Source organism: Phaseolus vulgaris, chromosome 10 (genome assembly GCF_051622355.1).
Source record: "Phaseolus vulgaris cultivar YP4 chromosome 10, ASM5162235v1, whole genome shotgun sequence".
Taxonomy (NCBI): domain Eukaryota; kingdom Viridiplantae; phylum Streptophyta; class Magnoliopsida; order Fabales; family Fabaceae; genus Phaseolus; species Phaseolus vulgaris.
The window spans coordinates 16,447,648-16,458,530 of NC_143507.1; the positions used below are offsets into that span (position 1 = coordinate 16,447,648).

The window sequence follows — 10,883 nt, forward strand, 5'->3', positions numbered from 1 at the left end:
CGTCTCCGTCTTCACCGTCCAAGTACGTCTCCGCCGTCACCGTCCAAGTACGTCTCCGCCGTCTCCGTACGTCTCCGCCGTCACCGTTTCACACCTTTGTCGTTCTTCTCTCTCTCTCTCTCTCTACGATGCTATGCTTGCGGGAATTTTCAAATTGAAACCCTTTTCAAATTGGAGTGTTTCCCTTTTCACAATTACAGAAACTGCCCATGCCACATTGCCCTTTTCGTAATTACCAAAACTGCCCATGCCACATCATCAATTAATCCATGTCAGCAGGTGTAATTTGGAGCAAACACTTTTGGGGTGTCAAATAATCATTTTTCATTTTTTTATACTCCATACCCCTTGGATAAAGAATCTTTTTGGCCTCATAATTACGATTAGGTAGAGTATTTCCCTCTGAAAGCATATCCTTCAACAAATGAAGCAATTCCAAGAAGTAGTCCATCAATTTATTGCCTTCAAATTCATCAATATTAACACCGTCGACAACCGTATGAAGTTAGTTGATCCAAGATACAATGGAGTCTCTGCATTGCTTGACATACTTCCATATCCATACGCTTCTGCAAAAGATTCAGCTCCCATATCACGAATCATGTCCTCCAATAGATCATCATGTACTTCACCATGAATTGCATCATCCATGGTGTACTCCACATATTCTTCAGACACGGAAGCATGTAGTAAATTTAGTAATTCACCATGCCATGTCCAAGTTGTATAAGATCGAAGAAACTCATCACGTAGAACGTGCTCTTTTATTTTCTTAACATTTTGTCTCCTTCCGTTCATACAATTAACGCACGAACACATAAACTTTACTCCATCATGACCACTATTATTGGCGTTATGTTGCGCAAATTGTATAAATTCTTCTACTCCTCTTTCGTACTCATCACTTATGTGAACGGAGTTAATCCAATTTCAATCCATTATGTTCTGTAATGGTCATTCAAGTGTTTATAATGAGTGTTAAATCTCACGTTTGTCGAGGGTTGAACACCCCAGACTCAATACCAGTATGTATCAATTGTCAATGGTCGAACACCCTCAGACTCAATACCAACATGTATCAATTGTCGAAGGTCGAACACTTTTAGACTCAATACCAAAACGATAATTCTATTCTAACCTAACAACTAACATAATATAAATTAATAATAAATACATATTATAATAAATACTAAATATACAAATTAAAAATCATTAAATTAATTATAAATACTAAATATTAGAATCTAATAATTTAATAAGTCTATTCTAACCTAAAAACTAACATAATATAAATTTAAATTAAAAATAAATACATATTATATAATAAATAAAAAAATATACAATTTAATAACACTAAAAAATATTTTTAAAACAGTAAAATACCACCAACCTTGTAGATGAAGGCAACAATGGTGATGAAGAGCAGCGACGACGAACGATAATGGTGGGCTCACAACGGCGGCGGCTAACACCGACGAAGAACCAAATGAGGCATATAAAACAACCAATGAAGACAATGGTGGTGGAAGGCAATGAAAACCTTCACCAACAATGGAGGACATAAACGAATAAGAGAAACAAAAAAAGAAATAAATAATCAATGGTGAGTGAATAAAATAAACTTACACAATGGAAAAGAGCTCGAAGATGAAGAAGAATTAGGGTAATTCGAAAGCATAAGTGGCGCACTACAAATTAGGGTAATAAAATGAGTGTAAAATAGCGTCTTTGAGGTAGATTTGTCATTTTAGACCAAAGCGCTTTCTCTAAAACGACGGCTACCACTCATAGCTGTCGTTTTAGACCAAGCGCTTTGGTCTAAAACGACGCTTTAACTCATAGCCACTGTTTTATACTCGCTTTAATTTCAAAAAATGTCACCACATTTTGATGGATAGCGTTTGACAGTAAAAGTGTTGTGAATGTATTGTCGTAAATGGATCTTTTTGCACTAGTGTCTATCCATAGTAGATGGAATAAATGTCTATCTATTTGTAACGATATTGAGTTTAAAGTTTTTTTTATATTTTTAGAGAGAGCAATCATTGTGCTGATAAGCTTGGTTCTTTAGGATTGAGTAATATGCTTGAATATGTTTAGTATAGTATTATGCCATCTAGCTTTTCTTTAGATTTTTTCATAATGGGTATAAGTTTCCTATGTATCGTTTTGCTTATGTTGTTCTACAATTTTTTTTTCTCTTTATTGATTTGGTTAGTCATCCATGTTTGTTTTCCTTTTTCTTTTGTAATATGCTTTATGTGATTACACATGATTGATAGAGTCTGGAATGTCAGGTTAGGTGAGATGTAAGGTTTCACAATGATGTGTTATAAAAAAAATTATAATATATGAATTATTTATAGTAACATTTTAAACATAATTAAAAAATATTCTAAAAAGTCTCAAATATTCACTACAAAAAAAGATAAGTATTATCTACGGATTTTTACTCACGGATCTGAGGCCGTAGAGTCCGTAGGTAAATTCAACATTACCTACGGACATTACTTACGAACAACATTACCTACGAACATTACCGACAGATTCTCAATCCGTAGGTAAATTCAGCATTACTTACTACCTACAGATCTTATTACCTACCAACTTTTACCTACGGATATTTATTACCTACCAACTATTACCACGAATCTCTATTACCTACGAATTATCACCCATGGATCTCTATTACCTATCAACTATAATCATAATAATTATATACATAATATTAAAAATATTAATATAATATGAAGAATTATAAAATCATAATTAATATTCATAAATAATAATAACCATAACTAATTTATGAATATTATTAATATTATAAAATTAATAATATTAATAATATTTAATAATATTAAAAATACTTAATAATAATAGTAATATTAAGAATATTATTAAAAATAATAATATTTAACAAAATTAATAATATTTAATAATATTAATAATATTTAATAATATTATAATATTAATAATAATAAAATATTAATAATAATAATGATATTAAATATATGAAGAATGTTATTAATTTTTATTTTATTAATTATATTAATATTGATAATCATACTCATAACATGATAAACAAAACTTGACTGGTGTAATGGTTAAAACTTCTATGGACATTTCTTAATGAACTTGACTTCGAGTCCCACCTGCTGCACTTTAGTTATGAGATTTTTCTTGTAGTGGTGACAGTAAATGTATATATAAAAAGGAACTTGAGACTTGAGAGGTCAAGAAACTACTAGAATTCGAATTCTTTGCTTTATTTCATAGTCTACACGTTACATAAAATTTTATAATGAATTGCTGAAATAAATACGTTCGGAGACTATGTGACACCATCTTAATTATTAAATCATCTTTTTTGTCCATCATAAATTGTACTGCATATATATAAACTGACAGCATTGGAGACAACAAAGGAGAGGCAGGTGAAGCAAAAGAAGGAAAAAGAGGGTGCACACGTATTAAATTTGAAATCAGCCATTGTATTTTGTCCCTCACGGACATCACGGAAAGCCAAAAGCCAAATAAATCCAAAGAAATGAATCATGATAGAGGAAATAGGAAGCAAGGCCTAACAAACAAAACTACTTTAGAAAAGGGCATAAAATAATTCTGAAGGCAAGAAAAGGAAAGGGAAAATCTATACAATTTTTCAGCTTTTGTTTTTTCTGGCTTCCATGTTAGTCCCATCTTTGAGAGTCTCTTGAGCATCATTCTCCATTCCAAGGCTGAAAAGACAAGCTGCTTGAAGATACAAAGCAGTAGGCCACTCAGGAGATACCACTTGGGCTTGCATGGCATCCCCAAGAGCTTCTTGTGCCATCTCATTCATCAAATAAGATAAGCATCTCCTTGCATACACTGTTGGTGACACCATGGTCCCTCCTTCTATGAACTGAAACAAATTTATATATATACACACACTTATTATATATATGTTAGATATAAACCAAAATATAAATAAGCAACATATTATATTTGTAAGCACCACCATTGCTACAAGCTGGTGATGCTACAAGGAAAAAGCCTTGATTGGTTTTGTTGTGGAAAAACCCCAAACTTAGTTTTACCATAATGTAAATAGGGTTGTAATAGATACTAGAAGTTAGGTTACCTATAGATAGTATTCAACATCAGTTACTATAAGTTAAATTAAGCATAGCATACTCTTACTTGAGTGTAGCAGTCAATGGCAGTGACAAAGTCTTTAGCTCGAAAAGCAGTATCACCATGCTTCTTCAAATTCAAGGTTTCCTGCATTTGGCTGGTCCACAATTGAAAGGAAAGCTGCAATTTCAACATTAAGAAGAATCAACATTGGAGTCATATAGTAACAACAAATATAGAGGGAAAAGTGTGTAAACAAAGCTTCTCTTTTATATTCTATTCAAGTGAGATGAAACCCACTTTCTATAAGTTTAATATGGTAGCAAACCTCATTGGCAATTCCTTCATCGTCCTTGTAACCAGTCTTCTCCAATATTTCATGGATTGCAGTAAGATCAAGTCTCAAACAAGCTTCACCAAAAGGTGTTAATGACAATTGCTTTGTTGAGGATGCACTTTCTTGCCTGAGACCCATCAGAACATAAGAGGGGACCTGCTCATATACTATCCAAATGAGAAATTATAGTCTTCCTAAGATGGGTATAACGTTTTACATTTCACATTGATTATATAACATCTTAGCAATTAAATATAGGTAAAGACTTGCATAATATCTAATTCCTAATTATATACAAATAAGACTTTAACTTGTAAACATTGCTGTTGTTATATAGTTACACAATGCTGCTCCAAATCCAGGTTTAAAAATGAGGGGGAAATTGAAATATTTGTGGGATAATGATATATTGACAATCTATATTTTATACAATCACATTATAACTTTAACTATTATTATTTAATATTTTTTATATCATTTAATTATAAATTTATCTTTTATTATATATATTTATATATGAATCTATCTCCTCCACAGTTGTATACAATTTTCATTATCGTAAAAAGTATCATTTCTCGATGTATATATACCTCTGTTTCTTTCTGAAGTGACATAAGAGACGTAACCAGAGACTTCGCATTTGGCCTCTCACGAGCTTCATATTGCAAACAACGAGAAGCCAAACGAACCAACTCAGTTCCATCATCCTTTGAAAAGTGACCCTCTAAGGCAGAATCCATCAACATCAGAAAGTTTTTGCCACGAATCAGATCAAGTGCCTGCAGAGAGAAGTGAATGCTGTGAATATCAATTTTTATACTACATCAAGTTTCATACATTTTTACGTATAGACACTATTTTGCAACTTAATAGACACTATGACTAAGGAAGCATATCAAATGAAAACTCGTTAAAATGAAAGTGCACACACACACTTGTGTATATATATATTGTTATATCATATTTGAGTAGTCAAGATTAAAAACAACACACATAATTAAATTTTAATATCCTTCATGCATAGTTGTTTCAGACATAACAATAGTAGGAAAAGCTTACGTGGCTTGGTGGAATATGTTTACCACTCAAGAGATCTAGCAGCAGAGTTCCAAAACTGTAAACCACGCTCTCTGGGGTCACTCTACCTGCATATAAACCAAATTTACCAAAGAACGAGAGTCACATACCAAAGTATGTAAGCATAGGCAAACTAACTCCAATTTCCAAATATGCTTCCCTCATCTAAAAGGAGGATTTTCCTTAAATTAGGGAAAGAATAAAAAGGAAAGAAGGAAGAGAAGCTGATTTTTTTTCCACATAAATTTCCATATAATTTGGTCAAAATGAAAAACATAAAGCAATTAGTTTTTGACTTATTTGCAGAAGAGGATGTAAAAGTAAATGCAGGCCCCTTTGTGATACAATAAAGATCCTGTCTAACAAAGAGAACAGTACAACATTATTGATGGCCTTTTGACCATTCTGAGTATTTCAGACCAATCTTATACTTTTATGGCCGATTCAGTGGCGTCAGATCTCTTTCAGCTGTGCCCAGGATCAAGTACATGCACCCATGCAACCAACACACATAAACATCCTAAAAACTTTACCAGTCCGTAAGTACTCAGGAGGGGTGAAAGCCAAGTTTGTGCTGTAACTCTTGCCATCTCTGCTGTTCTTCATCAGTCCAAAGCAAGACAACCTGGGATTAGCATCCTGTTAATACAACAAGCCAGTCCCAAGTTAAAAATAGCAATAAACAAGGTTTAATTATAAATCGGAAGCATTTATTAACACCCTTTATACCTGATCAAACAAGATCCTGTAGGCATTCAGATCATGATACAAGCCCCTTCCTTTACTAGTGCAGTATTCTAGAGCTTGAGCTAAGTAGAAAGCCACCCTCAACCTCATGGCCCACTTCATTGGCTGTGCCTCCCCTGCACCAATCAGCCATAATTTTTTGCATGTTCAAAATTAAAAGTCCTAAGACCAAAATGTAAGTAAATATTTAAAACAGGTCAAATATTAACATAAAAGTTTTTAAGGGACCAAACAACTCACAATGAAAGAGATGCTTGGCCAGAGTTTCATGTGGCATAAACTCTGCTACTAGCAGCCTCTCTTCCCCTTCATAGCAATAACCAATTAAATTTGCTAGGCGTTCGCTTCTAAGGCTCCCCACTTGTTTGGCTTCCTCCTAAAAGCACATAAAAACCTCATGTCAAACTCTCTACAAGAAAAAATGTGCTAGAAATTTAAAGTTTTAAATTGGTCAATTTTCAGCCTCAACATCAGGGTTTTCGAGATCTCAACAATTGCAGCATGACCACAATTGTGGGTATTGCATTATGAGATCTGAAAAACTACATCCCAGCCACAACTATATGAACTGTATTTTCACTAAATTTTAAAATGGTCCACGATTGTGATTTCGGGTGCGGTGTTAAGGATCTTGAAGTCTCTGCGTTATAATTGTGGCAGCTCTAGTCATATTTGTCCGCAATTTCTTTCAAAATCAATGATTGAGACAAAACTGCAACCATGACTGCAAATTAAAACCTTGGTCCACAATTATATGCAGTACTAAGCATTTAGAGTCAATTGCAATCGCAATTTATAACCTTAACAAACTTAGAAAGAGAAAAACGAAGTGTAAGTGCATGTTACAAACTAGGAATTGGCGAGAATCAGGCCAAGCAAACTTGTTGAAACGTTTGATGGCGATCCATTGTCCATTATCAAGCTTTCCTTTGTATACAACATTGGGTGCTTTCTCACCATGCTCAGACACTATGTTTTCTGAGGAGAACCCATTTGTGGCAGCCTTCAGTTGCTCTAAACTGAACTCACCAAAACTAGGCCACAATTTTCTCTCACCCTTCTCACCATTTTCTGCAACAAAGACAAATTTTTTAAAAGAAGCAAGAGTCTCTAGACAAAACAAAAACAAAGAACAACATAAACCTTGGTCAGAGGACTCAAGGACAGAAGGCTTGAGGTGGGAGTGGAACCAGCAGAAAGAGAATTTAGAGCAACGAGCCCCCATGTAAAGTGGTAGAGAGTAAGAAGAAAGATGAAAGAACGAGAAGAAAGTGGTGCAGTTGAAGGTTGAATGGCTAATGAAGAATTATCACACAGTGGTCATTGTTGTGAGCCCATTTGGTCTATGACTCTTTGTGTTTGTTGAGTAATGTTTGAAGATAAAAGGCAAAGAGTTGGCAATTCAATAGGTTCCCACTAATCAACTCTTACTGTGTTTCAACAACTCTTCATTTGATGCTGTAGAGTACACAACAGTGACAACACAACTACAAGCTGTTTATTCTTACATTTTTTTATTATCACTTTCTTCTTATGTCTTTCTCTATCCCTATCTTTGTAACAGCCTTTTCTTTACTCTTGTCATTCAATTTGTAAAGGTCCTTTCCCAATCTTAAGCTTTCTAGTTTTGGCTTTTTGCTTTTCTAACTTTCCATAATTTTGCTTATAATTTATTACAATTTAATAAAGTAGTGTTGATATGTTGATAATCCAACATTAAATTGTTTCAGTTAGTAGAAAAACTAATCTTTTATGTAGAAAAAATAAAGAAAGTTTAAAAGATTGTAAAGAGTTGTTTGTTCACAGTTATAAGTAACATTTTTTTAATAATTTTTTTTATTAATACTCTTTCCTTAAATGTGTTTGCATTGTATTTTTACCATTATTTTTAAAAAAAGTGTATCCCATTACCAATCTAATGAAAATAAATTTGGAATGTTAACTCCTAAAATCTAGTATTAAAGTTTGCTACTTTTTTTTAGCCAATAACATTTTTATTAAATGTTTCCAAGAACTACATAGAATTAGTCATGTTCCATTTATCAATGTTTTCTTCCTTTATATAATTAGAAAGAGAACCTTGACAACAATTTCAATTTTTTTTAATATCATAACTGTATCGGAAGAGCATGTCTTAGTAACCCACTGCTCGAGTTAAATAACATATAAAATAACAAATACAATAAATAACGGTTATCATTAGCAGTTATCAATAGCATTGAATGAATGCGCATCCCAAAATATCCAGAAAATATCTTCAATATATAACGGATAAAACAGATCATACACTTCCCTAAGATTAAGGAACCACGACATATCAGTTGACAACTGATCTCCGACCCATACAAGACAAAAAGCCCACAAAGAAATAATACAAATAGAGTTCTCGAAAAAGGAGTAAGGTAGGTTTTTCACATCTCAATAGAACACACCTTAAACAGAGTACCAACGTGAGCGTTGCAGTGCAATCGCAAGTACCCTTCTCGGCCAACCGAGCGTCAACATTGAAGGAAGGAGGCACGAAGATCACCAACACATTATCAATTCTATAGTAGGTTACAAGTACTGTATAGGCCCATCATTGTCCACACAAGTTACTATTGGCGGCTAAAGTAGTACAAGCAGGTTACTATTGGCCGACTATATAGGGCGATTGCATGGAATTTGTACATAAATGTATAAAATGTCAAGAATATGGCACCATACACCATCAAAAACTTGATAATCTTCATTATATTCTCTCTCTATGGCCATTTGTGAAGTGGGGGATGGATATCATCGAACCATTCACCCCTGGTAAAGGACAATGCAAGTTTCTATTGGTTGGGATAAATTACTTTACTAAATGGATAGAAGTCAACCCCTTAACTGCAATCACCACACGGAATGTTCAAAGTTTTGTTTGGAAGAACATCGTATGCCGGTTTGGGCTACCCCTTGTTATCATTACCGACAATGGTTGACAATTCACAAATCGAGGTCTAGCCGAGTTTTATGAAAAGCTTGATATCAAACACATCACAAGCTCAGTAGAGCACCCGCAAACTAACAGCCAAGTTGAAGCCACTAATAAAGTCATTCTCAACGAATTGAAGAAAAGACTCGAACCGGCAAAAGGTAAGTGGACTGAAGAACTCCGCGAAGTTTTATGGGCCTATCGATGTACACCACAGTCCACCACTCAAGAAACCCCGTACAGTCTAACATACGGGACCAAAGCCATGATTCTTGTCGAGGTAGGAAAATCCTCATTACAACGACAAACTCTGGATTTGGACTTGAATAAAGAAAGTTTGCTGATCGGACTAGATCTCATCAACGAATTCAAAGACAAGGCCAGAATAAGGGAGGAAGCATGCAAGATACGTGCGACAAGAAGATACAATTCAAAGGTAAAACCAAGAAAATTTCAAAAAGGCGACTTGGTCTGGCGAATGCGTAGTGACGCACGAAAGGATAGCGACAAATTCTCGAGCAACTAGGAAGGACCATTTCACTTTGCTGACATAGTAGAAGGCGACGCGTATCATTTAGAATTTTTGTCAGAAAAAAACATTCTGAAAACGTGGAATGCCACGCATCTCAAATTCTATTATAGTTGATGAAATTTCAATAAATAGTGTACTCTTTCCTCGCTCGATTGTTTTTCCCTAAGGAGGTTTGTCGCTTGAAAAGGTTTTAATGAGGCACTATATTGTCCCAGATAAACACTGAACATGATATTGCTAACGCCGACCGAAACAAAGAATATCGCGTTAAGCGACCAGAATAAGATAAACATATCGCACTAAGCGATCAGAATGACAGTCAAAACGCTAAACAAATCACCGCTCCCAGTGATCAAGTGATGAGAACCAAATATATATATCTAATTAAACAATCAGAATATAATTCAAAAATGGCATCGGGAGATCGGTATAAAACCATGCATATTTCTTACTTACACCAACTCGGTCGGTCCAAACATAACAAGGAGTTCCAACTTCAATCACATCCATTAAGGATAATTTCTCGATTAATTTAACTAAATCTCCCAAAAGGTGACAAACATTGAATCTACCGAGAAACTAACCTCGACCTGTGTGTTCTTAAATTGATCAAATCGATCTGTACCATCATAAATATAGCGTCAGGTGATCAGAATAAATACCCTTCAGTCGGTCAGATTCTTATTAAATCGCTAAGTGCAAAAAAGCATCATGGACTCAGACGACTACATCTGGTCAATGATAAAAGTGCACGAATAAATTTATATCTCGGTAAGTAATATGCATTCAAATACAGACATATAGTAGTCACGGTCGTCCGGTTTCACAAAAATCTAAAAAAAAAATCTTTAAAATTTTTATATGAAGTTGTAAAAGCCGGGAACCGAACATTCCCCGGTTAGCTTGATAAGGACAACCAACACACGGGAGTGCTAGGTCGAGTGTTATAATAAAACAAAAAGGATTGAGGTGTGGGAATAAGCTTGAAAATATCACAAAGAACTCGGAACACCTAAAGACCGCCAATGAGTTAAAGTGTAGTTGGGTAGGAGCCAAATTGAGGATCCGAAGGATGACCATGGTAAAATCATCAAAGGGTAAAGTTATATGCATGCCTG

At 34.4% G+C, this 10,883-nt stretch overlaps 1 protein-coding gene across 3 annotated transcripts; it reads right to left on the bottom strand.

The window, feature by feature from the left end:
- Window positions 1-3,470: 3,470 nt before the first annotated feature.
- Window positions 3,471-7,864, bottom strand: LOC137818934 (serine/threonine-protein kinase BSK5). 3 transcript variants are annotated; one of them, XR_016516217.1, is made up of 10 exons: window positions 7,421-7,860; window positions 7,128-7,348; window positions 6,518-6,653; window positions 6,260-6,393; window positions 6,064-6,169; window positions 5,513-5,598; window positions 5,044-5,232; window positions 4,445-4,620; window positions 4,183-4,296; window positions 3,471-3,904 (listed from the first exon to the last, which is right to left on the bottom strand). XR_016516217.1 is itself a non-coding variant. In XM_068622596.1 (10 exons), the coding sequence occupies exons 1-10, from the start codon at window positions 7,500-7,502 to the stop codon at window positions 3,662-3,664; spliced, it is 1,476 nt and encodes a 491-aa protein (XP_068478697.1). In that variant the 5' UTR covers window positions 7,503-7,864; the 3' UTR covers window positions 3,471-3,661. The 3 variants fall into 3 exon arrangements, 2 of the variants coding, with proteins under 2 accessions (XP_068478697.1, XP_068478698.1); XM_068622596.1 differs by having other exon boundaries at window positions 4,445-4,609; window positions 7,421-7,864; XM_068622597.2 differs by having other exon boundaries at window positions 4,445-4,609; window positions 6,518-6,989; window positions 7,421-7,665.
- Between the last annotated feature and the right edge of the window lie 3,019 nt (window positions 7,865-10,883).

Coding starts and splice junctions, on each gene's coding strand:
- LOC137818934 (XM_068622596.1), bottom strand. CDS start 7,502: ATGGGGGCTCGTTGCTCTAAATTCTCTTTCTGCTGGTTCCACTCCCAC. Junction 4,297..4,444: donor ATGAAGGAATTGCCAATGAG/GTTTGCTACCAT, acceptor TTGAAATTGCAG/CTTTCCTTTCAATTGTGGAC. Junction 3,905..4,182: donor CCATTGACTGCTACACTCAA/GTAAGAGTATGC, acceptor AATTTGTTTCAG/TTCATAGAAGGAGGGACCAT.